Consider the following 20,342-nt stretch of genomic DNA (forward strand, 5'->3'; position numbering starts at 1 on the left):
ACTGTTCCTAAAAAATTATACTTTGTTATTTTAACACAGCTGAACCCAAATGATCAGTTGACCAAAGGAGCTAAATTGCCCTGTGATCTAGCAAAATTGCCCCTTTAAAAAAGATACATTAAGCTGCCGTAACTTCTAGATGTTTCTTTATTGCATCAACAGCTATTGACAGACACTGCAACGTAGAACCATACAACAGAAGGGATTGCGGCTACCCCACAATAAGTGCGGCAGAATGTAAGGAGAGAAATTGTTGCTTTGACTCCAGCATTCCAGGTGTTAACTGGTGTTTCTTCAAGTCACAAGGTACGGAGCTGCTGTATAGTTACACACAAGTCATTATAGTTATGACGCTCACACCTCTTAAGATGGATACACACTTAGATTATCTGTCCAATCTTTTCTAGGTGAAACAAAAATCTGGTAAAATGTGGCAGCAAATGACAATTGACCATTTGCTCCAAACACTGGAAAAAAAAAACAGAAATGTGTCATTCAGAAATCTGTTTAATTTAGCCAATTTATCTGAACTACAGTATCTGGGGTTTTTTTTGGTATGTTTCTGGACTTGAGGAGCAAATTGATTGGAACAGATCTGCTAATATCTGGGGAAAAAATGTCAAACCGCTAGATTGGACAAAAGATATAATGTAGTGCATTCAAATTAAATAAAAAAAAAAAAAACCTTTATCGGGCGCTAATATCAAATGCTATAAAAAACCCTTGGATATAATAACAATCAGCTGCAAAAAGTTAATGACCTGGGGTTAGCAGGTCAATCAAATTGCACTGGGCTACCCAAGTGCAATTAACCACAAAACTCCAATTGTTAGAAACTTTTGTGCTATATTATAAATTTGTATGATATGGCTGACAAAAATAACAGACTCCTATTGAATTAAAAATATTTAATAATATATGAATAATCACAAATCATAAAACAAGACCGGTCTTGGTAGTTTAAACATCTAAGATGACAAGTATATATACTTTCCAATAAAAGGAGGTGGACTTAAGCATATTCTGTGCACAGAGGTGTAAAAACTAGCTCTATAGCTAAATGACTTAATTTACAAAGTCAAAAAAATAGATCAAGTGTAGCTGCTGGTAGAACCCGTATAATAGATGTGTCCAATAAACAGTCACTTTGTATCAGTTCCTTTGAATTTAATAATCCAACATTGGTCAGTAAAATGAATGAGAGCCGTTTTCAACCGGAATCTTACGTGAGGTGTGAGCAAGTAGTATCAGCAGGAGTACATCCCGACGTCCACCACACTGGCTTCTAGCTGCGGGGAAAACGGCACCTGCACTGGCGCCTGCTACAACCTGTCCTGCTCGGTCTGAATGCTCCACAGGTCTCCACCTCTACGTGCCGTTTGCGGGCACCGGTGAGCGGCTCCTCTCCACTCAAGAATAAACAACCAGCAGATGATGTTGCGGCCGGTATGTACTACGGGTCTAATCTTCAGCTGGGGTCCAACAGTTCAGCTTCTGACGCGTTTCGCTCCTCCCACAGGGGCTTCCTCTTTTTTTGACTTTGTAAATTAAGTCATTTAGCTATAGAGCTAGTTTTTACACCTCTGTGCACAGAATATGCTTAAGTCCACCTCCTTTTATTGAAAGTGTATATATACTTGTCATCTTAGATGTTTAAACTACTAAGACCGGTCTTGTTTTATGATTTGTGATTATTCATATATTATTAAATATTTTTAATTCAATAGGAGTCTATTCAAATTAAATAGTAACATATAATATGTCATCTTCAGTCATGATGTGGATGGGTGACAAAGCCTTCAAGGTACATAGATCAATCGGTAAAGGTACATAGATCAATCGGTAAAGCTGGGTATGCACCAGGGCCATAACTAGGTGTGTGCAGTGGGGGCACAGCACATAGCGCTGCAGGGTAGGGGGTGCTGTTGACGGCACTTGACAATTATCTGCTATTACTTTCACATGCAGCTTCCCCCATTTTTTTTTTTTTTTTTAAATCCAGCATCCACTGACAGCCCCTGTCTCTCTTACTCTGACCTCTTCTGTCTGTTAAGAATTTTGTTATTCAGTCACACTGTCCTGGATTCAAACCCGTTGCCTGTGGCATTGCAGTCAGATAATCTATTCATTGAGCTATTTGCCCTTGCATAGAAAGTAGATAATTGTAAACTAGAGAATTCTTACTATTTGAAGCTTACCATGTACTTTGAACAAAATGATCATCATTGTGGCTGAGCAGATTTATGTAGTGCGTGGCTGCTTACTACATAGATCTTCTCAATTACAATGCTGATTATTTGTTTACAAAGTACCAGTAGCTTCATAGTGTTCATATATTTTATGCAGAATCAAATATCTCAATGAGTAGGGTGACTGATTAAAATTCAACAGGTTATAGGTTTGAATCATGAGTATGGCAGTTTATTGAAATGTGTTATTAAATAAAAGTTGTGTGTCTTAGGGTTGTTAGAACACCCCTAATTATACAACAGTGACACAATGACCAAATATAATCTTATTAAAAAGCAATTAGTGGGTTCCAATATACAAATTTATTTAAAATTGTATTTAAAAAAAATAATAATCTGATACTGTAATGGTATAAATGTTCATAAAACAAATTTCATCCACCTCTAACATCCAGTGGTGGTCCACATAAGAGCAAGTGTACAGAGATTTCTTCTTTCATGTACTCCTCCTCCTAAGATTGTAGAATTGTGGTCACATCACAACAAGACTGATTACCCAACGCATTTAGTCTCTCATAGACTTCATCAGGGGTATATCTACAACATTATAACATAACTTTAAGAACATATGCTCACAAGTTAACATTATTAACCACAAATTACAATAGAAATAATTGGAACACAACTGCTATATACAGGCCAATGGAACAAAATAAAAATAACATAGAAATGACAAAACAATTTGCACAGAGTGTTATACAGACACATACCTCATTTGAGTAGTTAACATCAAAAATCAGTAGATACGATTGCTCTGGGACACTTACATCGGTTAAAAATGAATCCCCCAATATGAACTCATAGCCGAGTGTTATAACAGCCCCAAGGTGCCAATTTCACTATTGATGTATAGTTATTGTTTTGGTCCCTCCTAACAGAGGAGCTAGTGGAATAAGGCAGCTGATTCAAATGATTGACAGATCCCTGCCCTAGTACTCAGAGTTCTATTAGCACAGAAAAGAAGTATGTGTATATAAATGATTCTTCTTTTTCCTTTCCCCTTTCCCACGAGGCATGTGCCTTATGTCCCTATTTGAAAAATGGAGGGGCTGCCATTTCTCTCTACCACAGAGCACCAAAAAGTATAGTTACAGCTCTAGTATGCACTATGTAATTATCTGGCAGACCATCTGTCCAACGCTGGCTGGTTGAAATGGAAATCTAGTAATCTGAGAGCAAATGGCAATCAACCATTTACTCCCAAACACTGAAATGTACAAACATGGTAATTTAAACAAATTGGTTACATTTTGGGTTTAAAAAATTTGTTTAATACTTTGTCTGTGTTCCAGTGTTTGGGAGCAGATGATTAATTGACACTTGCTGTTGTACATTACCAGACTTTCATTCAACGATCCAGATTGGATAGATAGCCTGCCAGATAATTGTACAGTGTATACCCAGGAAAACTGTCCGTTATGCTCTCTTGTATGTCACACAAATGGGCGGGCAGATAGAGTAAGCACCGCCCACTCATGCATTGTTGCCAACTGACGTGAAGTTCCAGGAGGTAATCTCGGTTATAAAGGAAAGTATCTGGAAATTGTTTTTCCTTCCTTGGTAAATTTATTTTAAACTAGGGACAAACTCCATGTATTCAATATGATATCCCAGGTGATGGGAGACTAGCAGTCAGAATACCATTGACTGTATCCTGATAGTGTAAATCCTGAGTGTTCCCCTCTCCCCTACACCCTAATACTAACCATCCCTTTCTGCAGCCTAACCTTTTTCTTCCATCTTGGTGCCTGAAACTAACATCCCATGGATGGTGCATAAACCTAATGTCACCTTCTGCGCAGCCTAATTCTAACCATCCCCCCCATAGTGCTTAAATCCTAACCTCCCACAGCGGTGCCTAACCCAATCCCCACCTTCCCACAGCCTAACCCTAACCCCACGGGTGATGCCTAATCCCCCCCACCCCAGTCCTGAGCCTAACAGATCTGCTATACCTACAAATGGATTACCAGCTGTTGGCAATCCGACTGCAGGAATTCCAACAGCTGGAATCTTCCCTGCATCCCAACTCCACAACAATTCCTTTTTCTGAATATTGAGTGCAATTCTTAATGGCTTTTCTTCTGTGGTAAGATATTTGGGAAAGTAGTTACATGTGACAATACATTGTTTAGGTCAGATTTATCAAACATTATAGAGTGTTCTATGTATCTGGGACATGTTTGCAATGTTGGCAATTATGTATTTGGCACTGTCAAGGGTTAGAGTACTTGCAGTAGAGCTCCCAACTTTCCTGTCATGCATTGTAATATTTCCTATTGTCCTGATGTGTGCTCTGCTCCATCCAGATAAACAGCAATGTAGTGTGGACATCACAGAGCGTGAAGATTGTGGATTTCCCGGGATAAGTGATGAGGAATGCTATTCCAGAGGCTGCTGCTTTAATTCAAGTTTACCTGGGGTTAAATGGTGTTTTTACCCCAAAAGCACAGGTAGAGTATAGAGTGCAGTGGTAGAGTGGGAACATGTAGTGCTAATGAATATGGGTTTGATTGCGCATAAATATGAATTGGGGCCCATAGCTCTAAGTTTTGCTTGTGTAGCCCCAGAGCCAGGCATAGGCAAACTAGGCAATTGCCTAGGGCATTTGATATGCCTAGGAGCATCAGCAGCTTCTGCTGATTAAAATGATATGCGGCATGCCTATATTCTGTATGTAGCATTTCATATGCAGATACAGCCAGTGTCTCACACAGTATATAGGCATGTTGCATATCCGTTTAATCAGCAGAAGCTGCTTGTGCATCCTAGCCACATAGCAATGCAAATAAGATGCATTTTCATTAAAAAAAAAAGGTGCCTGATATTAGCAATGATGCAAGATTTGTGAGGACACATCTGTATCCAAGCAGAGGTCACAGTGTTAGTGGAAGTGTGAGTGCTGTGTGCATGTGAGTGGGTTGGTTGTGCAGTAGTGTTCGGAATATGTGTAAGGAGCATTATGTGTCATGTAAAAATGCATTAATAATGTGCAACATGTGTAAAGGGCCACTGTGTCATTATGTGTATAAGAGCATTAATAATGTGTGGCATATGTGTAACAGGGTACTACTGTATGTATATAGGGGCACTAATGTGCAGCAAATGTGTAGGGGGCACTATGTGTCATTATGTGTATAAGGGCATTAATAATGCGCGCCATGTGTAAGGGATATTATGTGTAAAAGGGCAATAATAAAGGTTTTCATAATGTGTAAGGCGCATTATGTTTAAGGACATTAATGTCTCGTGTAAGGGGCATTACTGTGTGGAATTGTGTATAAATGCATTACTAATGTGTGGCATTATGTGTATAAGGTGCTCTATGTGGCGTTGCATATAGAAAGGGCACTACTGTGTCATCTAATGTGAATTAAGAGCAGTAAGGTGTGGTGTAATGTGAATAAGGAGCACTTCAGTGTGATGTAATGTGAATAAGGGGCTCTACTGTGAGGAGTAACGTTTATAAGGTAAAGTGATACTACTGTGGGATGTAATATGAATTATGGACACTATCACAAGATAAAATGTGAATAAAGTTGCAGTACTGTGTGGCGTAATTGGAACTGGTGTTACTATTGTGTGGCCATGCCCCTTCCCAGCAAGAAGATGCCCCTTTTTGGGCTGTGCGTCAAATGTGCGAACTGTTTCTATTTAAAATATAGGGGGTACAAGGACTATGGGTGAGGGGTGATGATGCTGGGAAAGAGGTGTGAGGTCAGAGGCAGGACCAGCGGTGGTGCTAGGGGGCACCAGCCAAAAATCTTGCCTAGGGCATCATATTGGTTAGGGCCGACTCTGTGTAACCCTTATTCTTGGTCTTGACCAGACCGTATATAAGAATGTCATTGTGTATGTGAAAACTTCCTGTCATCAGCTGTTCAAAGTCTGTTTATTTGTTTTATCTGCTTCTAAAAAATTATACTTTGTCATTTTAACACAGCTGAACCCAAATGATCTAAAAAGGAGCTAAATTGCCTTGTGATAAGTGAGCACTAGGTTATGTACTCTGCATTAACTATACTTCACGGAACAACAAGGCATTACCAATTACATGCAAGCAATAAAATCGCACATATTTCCACATACCCAGATGATTATGCATCAGGGTAAATACAGATTGGGAGCAGATTTTGATCACTACTTTTAGTAGAGATGTGCGGGTTTGGATTTACCCAAATTTTAAATGGCTCTAAAAATGGCATTTTATTTGCTTTCGGGTGTTGCGTGTTAGGATAGCCAATAAGAAATCAGATTAAATTTGAACTCTCATTAATTTTGGCATTAAGAACAGAGTTAATTTGAACCCACGTCTCATTTTTTTGTTTGAGAATGCTTTGTATCAATTGTGAACTAGACACAATACAATATGTGATACATTGTTGTCTCCTAATACTACATGGTGCTCACACCTCTAAGTAGTAATTGTTTCACAGTTCAATACATGAACATATATTAGAATAATACGGGGTAAATAGAAATTACCATCACAGAAAACTAAAAACAGTACAGGTAACTATTGGCACCACAGTTCTCAGTACATAATACAGCTGAGATGTCAAGAAGCAGAGAAGAGATCAGCCTACTACTGGGGAAGGGCAGTCATTGGAAGAGATGAACACTCGTGAGCAGGAAGAAATGCTGTATAGACAGTCACTGAGTAGGAAAGGGCTATATTTGAAGTGCAGGAGAAGAGGGCTGTTAGAACAGGAGGGGAGAGGCCCTGCTCCAAGGAGCTTACAATCTAGGGAAAGAGGGAGACCGGTGATATGAGGTACAAGCAAGCGGAAGGTGGCCTGGTGTCGGGCAGTAAGCGAGGCAGAGATGGCCAAGGCATGTGGATGAGTGGTCTTAAGGGTGTGTACTCATGGTGAGATCCTTGCTATGGCCGATTTTTACTTGCGATTTCCCTTGAACTCCCCGGAGCCCAGATAGTACAGATTTTGACTAACTTCTCTTGAGATATGGACTATGTGTGCTTAAGATTTTGGCTTATGTGTGATGTCATTGACATGTGAGATGAACTAGATAGTACACCGATCTAGCAAGGATTGACTTGCCTGCACAGTCTATCTTTTCTTGAGATGCCAACCTGGCGGGACCACGCATCAGGATCGCAAGGTGACTTTCACCTTGCGATCTGCACTAACTTTTCTTGCGATTTTGATTATATAGTCACTATTATATAGTCACCTACAGTGCCTTGGTCACTACATCCCATGAGTGAATACAAGATTTCCCCGTGCTGCCCCTCTACATTGGAACAAGCACCCTTGCTCTCTTAGACTCTCTCTGACCTTGTAAAGCTTCAAACAGGCACTGAAAACTTACCTGTTCAAAGATGGGAGAGTAGGAGGCCAGTGAGGAGCAAGTTGTAGTAGTCGAGCTGTGAGAGGACAAGTGAGGGGAAAATGTTTAGTTGCACTCTGGGAGAGGAATGGCCTGATGCAAGTGATGTTGCGTAGCTGGAATGAACAGGATGGAGCCAAAGATTAGATGTGGGGGGTGATGGGGGGAGAGAGAGGAGTCAAGAGTGATGCACAGGCAGTGGAGTTGGATGGGGACGATGATGTCAACAGTGATAGAAATATTAGGGGGGATGAAGACCCTGGGTGGAGGAAAGATTTGTTCAGTTTTGTCCAAGTTAAGCTTCAGGGAGCGCTCAGACATCCAGGAGGAGATGGCAGAGAGGCAGCTGGATACCCAGGAGTACCAAGGGAGAGACGTCAGGAGAGGTATAGTTGCATATCATCTGCATAGAGATGGTATTGGAGGCGAAAAGAGCTTATGAGCACACCCAGGGAAGAGGTGTACAAAGAGAAGGGGCCAAGGACAGAACTCTGGGGGACACCAACGGGGAGGGTGGAAGGGGGTGAGGTAGAGTAAGACGCAGAGAATGAGTGGTTAGCAAGGTAAGTGGTGAACCAGGCAAGGAACAGTGCTAGAGAGGCAAATTAATTGGAGGGTGTGGAGGAGGAGAGGATGGTCCACAGTGTTCAAGGAAACTAAGAGATCCAGGAGGATGAGCAGGGGGAAGTGACCCCTGAGTTTGGCCAAAAACAGGTCATTGGTGACTTTGACCAGGGCAGTTTCAGCGGAGTTGGTGAAAGCCAGATTGAAGAGGGTAAAGTATGGAGTGGTCAGAGGTAGCTGGTAAGACAGAGTACCAGCAGCTCAAGTAGTTAGGAGGCATATGGGAGAAGAGATGGGGGTAACTGGCAGGTGAGTAAGTTTAAGGTTGTTGTTTTTTGAGAATAGGTGAGACAACAGCATGTTTGAATAGTGTGGGAAAGATACCAGTGTAGTGATAGGTTGAAGAAGTGAGCAGGCAGAGGAGATGGGAGGGGGTAGAGGATAGGATGATAGTGTATTTCTTAGTCTGTAGGTGTGGGGGGAAGGAGCATAAGGTGGGATGGTAGGAGGGACAGAATGGTGGGGAGGGGGGTTTCCAAGGGGATACTAGAGATTTTGCATTAGATTGCTTCCTTCTCAAAAACTGAGGCAGTCTGTGCAGTGAGGGACAGTGGGAGAAGAGGGGGGCATGGATGAGTGTTGAAAGGATTAGAGTTGGAAGGGATTTGAGGACTGAAGATATGACTAATTGTAAAAATAGATTGCTTGGCAAGGGAGAGTGCAGAGCTATAGGAAAAGAGAACCTTGAACAGGTGCTCAGCAGTGCAAGAGCTTTTTTGGAGTAATCTGGTCAGTTTGGAGTGCCAGGGTTGGGGTTTAGGATGACTGAGGGGAACAGAGGAGATGGGAGCAACAGAATCAAGTGCAGACATGAGGGCGGAGTTTTAATAGGTGGCCACCTGGTTGGGGCCAGCCATGGTGGATAGAGAGAATATTGAGGGGTGACAGTGGTGTCAAGAGATGAAACTGTCTGGTGAAGGTGGGTCAGGAAGTGTGGAGATGAGTCAAAAACAGTAGATGGTGGTCAGAGGGGGAAAGGAGAGCTGGAGAAGTCAGGAGGATCAAACCAGTAGGTAAATATAAGGTCAAGGGAGTGGCCAAGATGGTGAGTGGGGGTAGAGGTCCATTGAGAGAGGCCAAAGGAGGAAGAGAGGGCAAGAAGATTAGTAGATGCTGGTTTAGTAGGGTCAAAAGGATGTTGGTCACCAATAATAAGTTATGGGCGCCTTCAGTCATGAGATGCACTAGCAATACAGATACATAGATCCATCACTAAACTAGATATATACTATACCACAGGTTCTGAAACTCAGTCCTCCACACACTACATGTGTCCCTGTCAGGAGACCCACAACACTAGTAAATTAATTAGCTCCATCTGTAGATCTCTTAAAATGGGCCAGTGAGTAATGAATACACCTCTGCACCTGCTAGGTGACCTGGAAAACATGAACTGTGTGGGGTCCTGAGGACCGTTTGAGAACCACTGCACTATACAATTATCTGGCAGACCATCTGTCCAATTTGGCTGGTCGGATTGAATATCTGGTAATGTATAAGAGCAAATCACAATCAGCCATTTTCTCCCGAACACTGGAAAATGGACCAAAATGGGTGAATAACTATCTCTGTCCTCAGGACCCCACACATTACATTTTCTCCAGATCTCCCCACATAATCACTAGTGAAATAATTGATGCCATTGGTGGATCTTTTTAACTGGGTCAGTGAGTAATGAATACACCTGTGCACATTTTCCAGATCACCTGGTATGTGAACTATATTGGGTCCTGAGGATGGAGTTTGTGAACGACTGTACTATACAATTATCTGGCAGACAATCTTGTCCAAACTGGTTGGAATGAATATTTGGTAATGTACGAGAGCAAATCAAATTCAACAATTTCCTCCCAAACACAGGAAAATGGACAAAAATAGTTGTTTAAACAAATTGGTTGAATATTTGTTTTAACCAACTTGTCTGATAATTTTATTCTATTTTCCTGTGTTTATGTAAAATAGTTGATACATTACCAGATTTTCATTCCAACCAGACAGATTGGACAGATGGTCTGCCAGATAATTGTAGTGTATGCCAAGCCTATGCTCTTTTGTGATGTCACCCAAATGGGTGGGCATACAGAGCAAGCACCAACCACTCATGCATAGTTGCCATCTGATGTTAATGTCCAGGGGGCAACCTTGGAATAACAGCATTTCCGATGTATCTGGGACATGTTTGCAATGTTGCCAATTATGTATTTGGCACTGTCAAGGGTTAGAGTACTTGCAATAGAGCTCCTGACTTTCTTGTCATGCATTGTAATATTTCCAGTTGTCCTGATCTGTTCTCTGCTCCATCCAGATAAACCGCAACGTAGTGTGGACATCACAGAGCGTGAAGATTGCGGATTTCCTGGGATAAGTGCTAAGGAATGCTGTTCCAGAGGCTGCTGCTTTAATTCAAGTGTTCCTGAGGTTAAATGGTGTTTTTACCCCAAAAGCACAGGTAGAGTATAGAGTGCAGTGGTAGAGTGGGAGCATGTAGTGCTAATGATAATGGGGTTTGATGGAGCACAAACCTAGATAAGGCCCATAGCTCAGAGTTTTGCATTTGTAGCCAAGGCAAGACAGTATATGGAAATGTCATTGTTTAAGTGGGAATTTTCTGTCATCTGCTTTTGTTCAAAGTTTAACTGCTTCTAAAATATTTACTTTGACTTTAACACAGTTGGACCCAAACGATCTAAAAGGAGCTTAATTTCCCTGTGATAAGTAAGCACTAGGCCATGTATGCTGCATGAACTATAAGTTACTGAACAACATATTCAACAGATAATTGCCAGATAATTGTATTGTACTGTATATGCCCAGCTTAACTGTCAGTTATGTATGTTTTAGGAGGTCAAACAAATTGGCGGGTATATAGAGAGCGAGCACCGCCCACTCATGCATTGTTGCCAACTGATGTTAATTTCAATTTCCGTAGGGCAATCTCGGGTAACAGTGTTTTCTGTGTATCTGGGACATGTTTGCAATTACGTGTTTGGCACGGTCAAGGGTTAGAGTACTTGCAGTAGAGCTCCCAACTTTCTTGTCATGCATTGTAATATTTCCTATTGTCCTGATGTGTGCTCTGCTCTATCCAGATAAACAGCAATGTAGTGTGGACATCACAGAGCGTGAAGATTGTGGTTATCCCGGGATAAGCGATAAAGAATGCTATTCCAGAGGCTGCTGCTTTAATTCAAGTGTTCCTGGGGATAAATGGTGTTTTTACCCCAAAAGCACAGGTAGAGTATAGAGTGCAGTGGTAGAGTGGGAGCATGTAGTGATATTTGAATATGGGTTTGATTGCGCATAAATATGAATTGGGGCCCATAGCTCTAAGTTTTGCTTGTGTATTCCCAGAGCCAGCCATAGGCATAGGCAAACTAGGCAATTGCCTAGGGCATTTGATATGCCTAGGGGCATCAGCAGCTTCTGCTGATTAAAATGATATGCGGCATGCCTATAATCTGTATGTAGCATTTCATATGCATATAGCACAGGTAGAGTATAGAGTGCAGTGGTAGAGTGGGAGCATGTAGTGCTATGGATTACAGATTTGATGTTTCACAAACATGAATTAGGCCCATAGCTCTAAAGGGCCCTACACATGGATACGGCCGACCCGGCGGCAGGGGGGAAGTGATGGGTGGAGTGAAGCTTCTTCACTCGCCCCATCACACGGCTCCATTGAAGTGCAGGCAAATAGTGATGAGATCATCCATATTGGCCTGCATGCACAGCCGACGGGGCTCCAGCAATGAACGAGCGCCGGGCCGCGCATCGTTCATCGCTGGTGCCTCCACACTCAAAGATATGAACAGTATCTCGTTCATTAATAAATGAGATCGTTCATATCTCAGTGATATCACCCAGTGTGTAGGGCCTATAAGAGTTTCTTGTGTATCGCTTATTCTTAGACATGGTCAGACGGTACATAAGAAAATGCCATTGTGTAAGTGGAAATTTCCTGTTATCAGGTGTTCAAAGTTTGTTCAAATGTTTAACTTCTAAAAAATTACACTGTTATTTTGGGTGTAGTAGGGTATGCCGGCGGCCGGCGACCAGCATACCGGCGCCGGAATCCCAACTGCCGGCATACAGACAGTAGGTCAAGTGCAAATGAGCCCCTTGCGGGCTTGCTGTGCTCGACACGCTGCGGGCACGATGGCGCGCTACGCACACCATACTATCTATTCTCCCTCCAGGGGGGGCGTGGACCCCTAAGAGGGAGAGAAAGTGTTGGTATGCAGGCTGTCGCAATTCCAGCGCCAGTATACTGTGCGGCGGGATCCCGACAGCCGGCAAACTGAAGACCACCTGTTATTTTAACTCAGCTGAACCCAAATGATCTAAAAAGGAGCTCAATTGCTCTGTGATAAGTAAGCACTAGGCCATGTACGCTCCATGAACTATACATCACTGAACAACATCTTCAACACAGGCAATTCTAATTACATGCAAGTAGAATAGGGGAGGGCTGCATATGCACAAAACTATTTAAGTTATATTTTTGTGATGGGTTAAGTTTAGGTCAGTTGGTTGCTAGGAATATGAAGTTATATTTATTTTTATGGTGAGCTAGGTTTAGCTCATCGGGGATTATATTGGCGGTTTTGTTTGCTAGGGTTTATATAGGGAATTTGAATATTTAATATTCCTCTTGTTCATTTTGTAAGGCTGAGTACTACAGTATCTGTACCTGTCCTGATTTTACCTTGCACAGCTCTTGCTCACATATACTACTAGCTGTCCTCTTTTCTGCTCTATACCTCATTCATTATTACATCTATTCTTTTTTTCATCACCTACCATTTATTCCTTTTCCTCCCCCCACCCCCTTTTTTTTTTTTTTTTTTTCATACGGTTTTCCCTTTTTCCCATTCTTACCCTTACCACATTGTCGCCCTCCCTCAATCATGTCTTGTCCCCGCAGGCTAGCTCCAGCCCCATGGTGTCTTGCTGAGGCAGCTCGCCCGCTGACCTTAGCGGTTTGCTGCCACTTGAGGGATTCCCCAGCACTCACTGTAGCCAATGAGCATGCATGAGGTGAGGTGGACCAGCTTGCTCCCTCAGTGCCTCCCGCTCTGGCTGAATTAAGCTTGCCGTGTGGCTCCGTGTGTCTTGAAGTCAGCGGGAGCACCACGGAGGCCTCGAGCACTGTGGTCAGTGACGTGCATGCCAGGGACAAGGCATCCCTGGCTGCATTTAGCACTGGTAGTGTGCAGGGTGCAGGCGCTGAGCTCCCAGGCCTCTGTGCTGAGGTCACAGGACCCACGACTGGGGCATACAGACATGAGGATGCATTCCAGGCCACAGAGCAGCCAGGCAGGACTCCTGTGGCCAGAGTGCACCCAGGGCGGCAGTAAGATGATATCAGGCCCCATAAGAGGATTCACTTCTGGTTACCCTGCACCTGCCATGTTAGGGGACACCATGCCTGTACATGGTGTACAGCAGGCTGCTGGTTCTATGTTAGATATGATTATGGTGCCACCTGCTGGACATATCAATACATGGCATCCTGAGCAGGAATTGGCTGCAATGTTTGCTAATGTTTCTCTATCAGAGCAGCCAGCAGCCTTTGCATCTTTTAGGGCAATGTCTAGTTGGAGTTTTGCACCAGGGTTGCTAGGATAGTAGGCTTTCACAACAGCGAGCAGCACAGGCCATCAATATTTAAAGATACTGTTAGCTCCAGTTGTCACCCAGGGGTTGCTTTCCATAGTTTCCACTCTAAAAGTAGTGCAGTTTGTCTAGTCCTTGGTGATTGCTCAATTTTTGCCACAACCCTAGGGTCTCGGGGATGGTGGGCTCATTCCTGCCAAATATTCTGCAAGTGTCTAATTTTGGCCAGATGCCATATTGGCAGCAGTTTTATTCCTGCCTCTTGAAGAAGCCGCCTGGGGTGCGGAGAAACGCGTTGAGGGTACAGAGAGAAGGAGCCCCAGTACCTATTGCCAACAAGAACTGAAGTGTGTCCTCCCAGCAGCTCATCTAAACTACTGCCGGCATTTGTTACATCTTCAGCGTGACCGATTTATTTAGTCCCTTGGATCACACTGGGAACGCCTGGTGATTTATTTTGGTGAACATCTTTCCACCAGCACTGGGGGTGGAGCACGCTGTACCGGTGCACTCACACTCTGCCGGAGGAGAGAGCGGTCTTTCAGCTGACGCTACAAACTGCTCACGCCACGGACGAGTCCTGCCGCTGACGGATGTCTCACCCGTGCTAAGGGTGATAGAGAGCGGCTATGCACGCCGGTACCATTGCGGTACAATAAAAGAAAACACCGTCCAGTCTGTGAGTAACAGCTATCTTTCTACTGCTTACCTCTGCACCGTTTATACTAAAATCGGCAAGTGATGAACTCTTTCCTAATTGGAATCTAATATATAATGTGAGGACACCCACATGCACAATTGTGCCAAGTACTCTTGTGTCTTTTCACATCTGGGCAAGAAACTCCATATAGCTAAATAGCTATTAAAGAATTATTCTCTAATATCTAGGTACTGTGACGGCCCTCTGAGTATACTTAATTAAGGTTTAATTCACTGTTCAACCTAGAGGTCTCCGGAACCTCAGTTTTATACTATTATTGTATTGTGGTCTTGTTTATTTTTATTTACTTTTATGTGTTTTTTGTTATTTGTTGTTAAATTATTTAATAAATTGGTTTAATTTTTTTATCATTGTGTCCACCAATTGGTATTAAGCGCCTACCTGGTAATTTTTCCTAAGGGCCCTATGGGTACCCTTGCAGGGTGGGTATGGGCCACTGGGGCTATGGTTTCTTAACTTTAGTCAGGGTGGGCCTACGACCTCACCCCCCTTTGGTCTGCGTGGCATGCGGTCATTTAACATCACCTGGCCCAGTTCCAACGTCACCTGGGAAGTCTCTGCGGCCTACTCCTGTTTCCTCTAGGGGGCTTGGTGGAGTGGCTGGTCATTTAATACTTGTTTCAGAAGCTAGCGTCAGTGACTCATCTTTGGTGCCGCCTCCTGCTGCAAGCGAAGGTTCGAGACAAGACATGGAGACTGTTCCGATGGAAGGGGTGAAATCCGTTCCAGCAACTGCAGAGTTGACCTATACATCCGTAACTGCCAGCCCTTCAGGATCTGGTGAGCCTGAAGTTTCTGCTGCATCTTGTTAGTTCCTCATCTGATTCTTCTGCTAGCAGCGATAGGTCAGATTCCCCCAAGCGCCTGCGCAAGTTAGCAAAGTTAGGTGCGCGTAAGGTTACGAAGAAGGTTGTCTGGGTCAAATAGATGAAAAAGGCGGCAGTTCCCACGGAGCAGCCACTGTTTCCTGGGATGGTTAATTGCGTTAACACTGTGGTAACCAGGGGTTTGAGGAAGAGGCTGAAGGAAAAAATTAGGTAAGGAAAATTGGATGTGTGCCATTATGGATGAAATGAGAAAGATGTTGGTGAAGGCAGGGGAGGTAAGTAAAAATGCCTTTCAGAGTTTTCACCATTGGTTAAGAAGTTTCTTGGTTTTTGCTACTTGCTATTTGGAGACCAGCCCAGACGAGCTTAAGATTGTTGTAAAATGGATGTAGGATGGGATGGATATGTGTAGGATGGATGTATAGGTTTGGCTGGAAGTGACCAACCAGGGGAAAGATCCACCTAAGGGTCATGGCAAGAATTTTCCAGGTGGGAAAAGAAATACTGGGTCCACAGCAAAAGGGAAGTGTTTCGCTTTTTAATGATTCTAAATGTATCAGGGGTGTGAACTGTCGTTTTCGACACTCCGTAGAATCTGCGGAGGTGGTCACCCAGCCAAGGACTGCAAATCTGCAACTGGGGGACAGTAGGGAGAGCATAGCGGAGGTGCTAAGTAAACTGCCTTCCACCATAGTTGTCAGAACTGGCTAAATGGTTGCAGTTATCCCAATCAGGTGGATGCCAAATTTAAGTAGTTTTGGCTTCCATTTGCCCTTTGTTGACACAGTTCAAGTTGTTTCATGCTGGAATTTAAGGTCAGCAAGGGAATTACTCCATGTGGTATGATGGGAGTAAAATTGGGTTGCATGAGTGGCCCTTTTACATGTAAACTGTTGCCTGGCTTGTGTATATCTCCTTTGGGGGTGGTGCCTAAAAGTCCCAGGCAAATTCCGTTTACTCCAGCTTCTGTCTTACCCACACAGGGGCTCCGTTAAAAAAATCCCGATTGAATTTTGTAGGTTTTGTTACCAGTTTGACAAGGCCCTGGAGTTGATATGGGGTTTTGGTTTGGGGGCTCTTTTGGTAAAGTTAGATGTTGAGTCAGCTTTCCGCCTCCTCCCTCTTCACCCTGATTCTTTTAAGATCATGGGTTTTCAGTTAGATGGTGGTTTCTACATTGACAAATGTTTGCCCATGGGCTGTTCTCTCTCGTGCCCATTATGAGAAGTTCAGCACTTTCTTACATTGGTGTATCCATGCTGGCACCGGACATGCAGGCATCGCCCAGTATTTGGACCATTTTCTTTTTATAGATCCAAGAGATGGTAACATTTGCCAGGATTTACTGTCCTCAGTGGGCGCACTGTTTCAGGTTTTAGGTGTTCTGGTTAATCAAGATAAGATGGAGGGCCCTACGTATTAATTTTCTTATCTAGGGCTTAAGCTGGATACAGCAGCGGGTTGCTGCCACATTCCCACAGACGATGTTCAGAAGCTTTTAGGTCAAATGGATTAGTGTTTGAGTAAAGTCGGAGTCAGGCTGATTTAGGGCCAATCCTTATTGGGCTCCTTGAACTTTGCATGTCGGGTCATCCCGATGGGGAGGGGTTTTTGCCGCAAACTGGAGAGGGCCACGGTGGGAGTGGCCAGGCCGCATCACACCAGTCTCTTGTTATGGGAGATTAAGGATGACCTGAACACAGTGCTCAAGATGCGGCTGTAACAATGATTTGTACAGTGGCAGGATTATATTCATCCCTGGTCTCCATTCCTTTTAATGCATGCTAACACCTTATTTGCCTTTGATGCTGTACTTTGACATTGTGTGTTGCTGCTACATCTGTTATAAATGAGCACCCCCAAATCCTTTCCTAATGTAGTATCCCCCTATTTTCCCATTTAATTGGTAGGTTGCATGTTTATTCTTAGTCCCAAAGTGCATAACTTTACATTTTTCCACATTAAACCTCATACACTATTATATTGCCCAAACTTCCAGTTTAAATAAATTGCACTGAAAATACTCCTCATCCACATCTGACTTTATTTCCCTACATATTTTAGTATCTGCAAAAATTTACATTGTGCTTTCTAGTCCTACTAAATCATTAATAAATATATTAAACAATAGTGGCCCACGCACAGAACCCTGCAGTATTCCACTAATTACTTTAGCCCAGGTGAAAAACACCCATTAATCACCACTCTGTTCCTTGTTATCAAGCCAATTATTCATCCATGTGCAAATAGTGTCTCCTATACAGAGCTCCCTTAATTTAAAATCTGCCTCTTGTGAGGTATTGTCAAAAGCTGTCACAAAATCTAGATAAAACACAACAGCTTTACCCTGGTTGAGATTGTTGCTTACTATCTCATAGAAGCTAATCAAATTAGTTTGGCATGACCTATTTCTCACAAAACCAAGCTGGTTCTTATTAATAGCATGGGTGTTCTCCAAGTAGTCCTGTATGCTGTTCCTTAGTATACGCTCCAATAGTTTACCCGCTATTGATGTCAGACTAACCAGTCTATAGTTACCAGGATGAAGTTTAATACCCTTTTTAAATATTTGTACTACATCCGATATATGCCAGTCCTTTGGTACCATGCCTGATCTAAGTGACTTGGTGAAAATCCGATACAGAGGCCTTGCTATTTTAGCTCCATCAGAAGCCTAGGATGTAGGCCATCTGGACCAGGGGATTTATTAGTCTTTTATTTGTCTTTCACAGATTACTTCCTCAGATAGGTATTGGGTAATGGGCCTTTATCAATACTATTGTTACTCACTAATCCTAATAACTGGTCCTCTGACAAGAACAATTTGTTCAATATTTCAGCTTTTTCTTTGTCATTTCTCAGGAATCCCAGTTCGCTTTTTAATGGCCCTATATTCTCTCTTTAGCCTCTTACTGTTTATGTACTTATATAACTTTTTAGGATTAGTTGCTCATTAGCAATTTTCCTTTTCATATTCTATTTTAGCTGCTCTGATTTTCCTTTTTGTAATTTGTTACATTCCTTGTAGTACTGGAATGACTCTGCCTTCTCATCTGATTTGAAAGCTTTGAATGCTTGCATTTTTATTAATTTCTTCCTTAAATTTTTGTTTAACCACATTGGTTTGGCTTTAGTACTGTTATTTTTACTGCCCAAGGGGATGAACTTATGGGTATATTTGACAAGCATCATTTTTAAAAACATCCCACATTTCGGCCATGTTTTTTCCATATAACAAAGTTCCCCAATCTGTCCTTTATTGCGTGTTTCAGCACATTTAAAAAAAATAATATATTTTTAAAGTTAAGAGTCTTAGTTGTACCCTTAGAGTGCTGCTTTTGAATGCTAATTTCAAATGTGATCATATGATCACTGTTACCCAAGGTCTCGCCTCATGTGGTGATCGCTGTTATCTCCACATTGTTAGTACCATGTCTAGTATAGTCCCTAATCTGGTTGGTTCCTTGACTATTTGTGACAGGTAGTTATCCTTTAGCATATTTAAGAACCTAGCAGTGAAGAGAAACCAACAGTTCAGTAATTAGTAATACAATGTGTAATATATCAATGCAAAACGGTCAACACAGTAATACTCGCGTGTCCAGGTGGAGTCTGGATCTGTCTGGACTGCCTGCTGCAGTCCCGTGAGTATCTGGACCTCCTACCACAGCATTCGCTCACTGGTCACTGCTGCCTTCACCCAGCACATACGCCCAACTCCTGTCCTTCTGTCCTGCATATGTACCCAGAACCTTTGTCCAGCCCCTGTATCCTGCAATACCTTCTTGGTCCTTCCTCCAAGCAGATGTGCCCCTGCAGCAGGCTCCCGGCACCCTCCGTGTGTGTACATGCACCTGTCGCTTCCAGTTCATCCGCATCAGCAGCAGTCTCTCTTCCTCTCCTTTAGCAGCATGTCTTCTCCTTTTGTTGGAGTTGTTTCCAATAATTATAGCAATGGAGTTGTGGGCTGCTAAATTGTTCACCTCTCGATCATTTTCTGGTGCGACAAATTGGGAGTAGGTCAAGCGGTTAACCACCAATGCTCCTCTTCCCCACAGGCTTGGTGGCTGCTGAGGTTCCTGGTTTACAAAATGCTTGCGCTTTAATATTCACTGCTAGGCATGTGCCCGGGGATGACAATGGCATTGCTGATGCACTGTCACATTTCAACTTTCACAGTTGTCACGAGTTGGCTCTAGAGGCAGAGACCCTGGGATTGACTTGTCCACATTAGGTCTGGCAGATTATCAATCAGGCATAGCAGACTAGGCATGGGAATCTTTGGCACCTGCAACCCTTTGGACATATTCAGCAGCATGGCAGACATGGGAAGCGTTTTAAGCTAGGTTTGGAGGTGTAGGTAAATGGAAGGAGAATAGTTTGATAGCCTTCATTTGGGACCATTACAAGAAGGGTAGATACAAGGCAGCAATGAGTGCGGCTTTGGATATTTGATTCCACACAAGGTTGCTGAGTGAGACTGACCCCACCAAGTCATTTATTTTGTCCAAAGCCCTTAGGTGCTGGGCTAAGGAAAAGCCCGTCCCAGCTGATTCGCATAGGCCCATTGACATGCAGTTGTGCAATTTGTTAGCCATTCTCACTGCAGTAACTGACACTAAATTTAAGGCGTCCCTGTTCTGATCAGATTTTTCTCTTGTATTTTTTGGTTTAGAGTTAGTGAATTAGTGGCAGTCAATAAACAGTTGGAAGATAGAGTTCTACTGTTCAAAGACCTTGCACATTATTAGCTCCTGTTTAAAAACAAGATACCCTGGTCTAAGACCGATTAGTTTGGCCAGACCTTGGGTCTCCTTAACAGATCAGGCAGCGGCCGAGTTGTGTCCGGTTAGGCTGGCAAGCATCAATTTGCCCTTAAAGCCTTCAGGTGGTGCCCAATTCCTGCTACACGGGTATTCCTTGCCTCTTACTAGGTTTCAGTTAACTGCAGTGTTT

General features: G+C 43.0%; 1 protein-coding gene across 48 annotated transcripts in view; it reads left to right on the forward strand.

The window, feature by feature from the left end:
* LOC135050271 (uncharacterized) overlaps positions 1 to 20,342 on the forward strand; it is a 466,297-nt gene that overhangs the window by 431,700 nt on the left and 14,255 nt on the right. For 46 of the 48 annotated variants that reach the window (XM_063956613.1, XM_063956631.1, XM_063956611.1 and 43 more), the window contains 4 exons: positions 163 to 306; positions 4,559 to 4,702; positions 10,528 to 10,671; positions 11,312 to 11,455. In XM_063956613.1, the coding sequence (XP_063812683.1) occupies positions 163 to 306; positions 4,559 to 4,702; positions 10,528 to 10,671; positions 11,312 to 11,455 (576 nt within the window). The remainder of the gene's footprint in view (positions 1 to 162; positions 307 to 4,558; positions 4,703 to 10,527; positions 10,672 to 11,311; positions 11,456 to 20,342) is intronic. The other 2 variants (XM_063956626.1, XM_063956642.1) reach the window with 2 other exon arrangements.

This window comes from Pseudophryne corroboree, chromosome 2 (genome assembly GCF_028390025.1).
Source record: "Pseudophryne corroboree isolate aPseCor3 chromosome 2, aPseCor3.hap2, whole genome shotgun sequence".
Lineage (NCBI taxonomy): Eukaryota > Metazoa > Chordata > Amphibia > Anura > Myobatrachidae > Pseudophryne > Pseudophryne corroboree.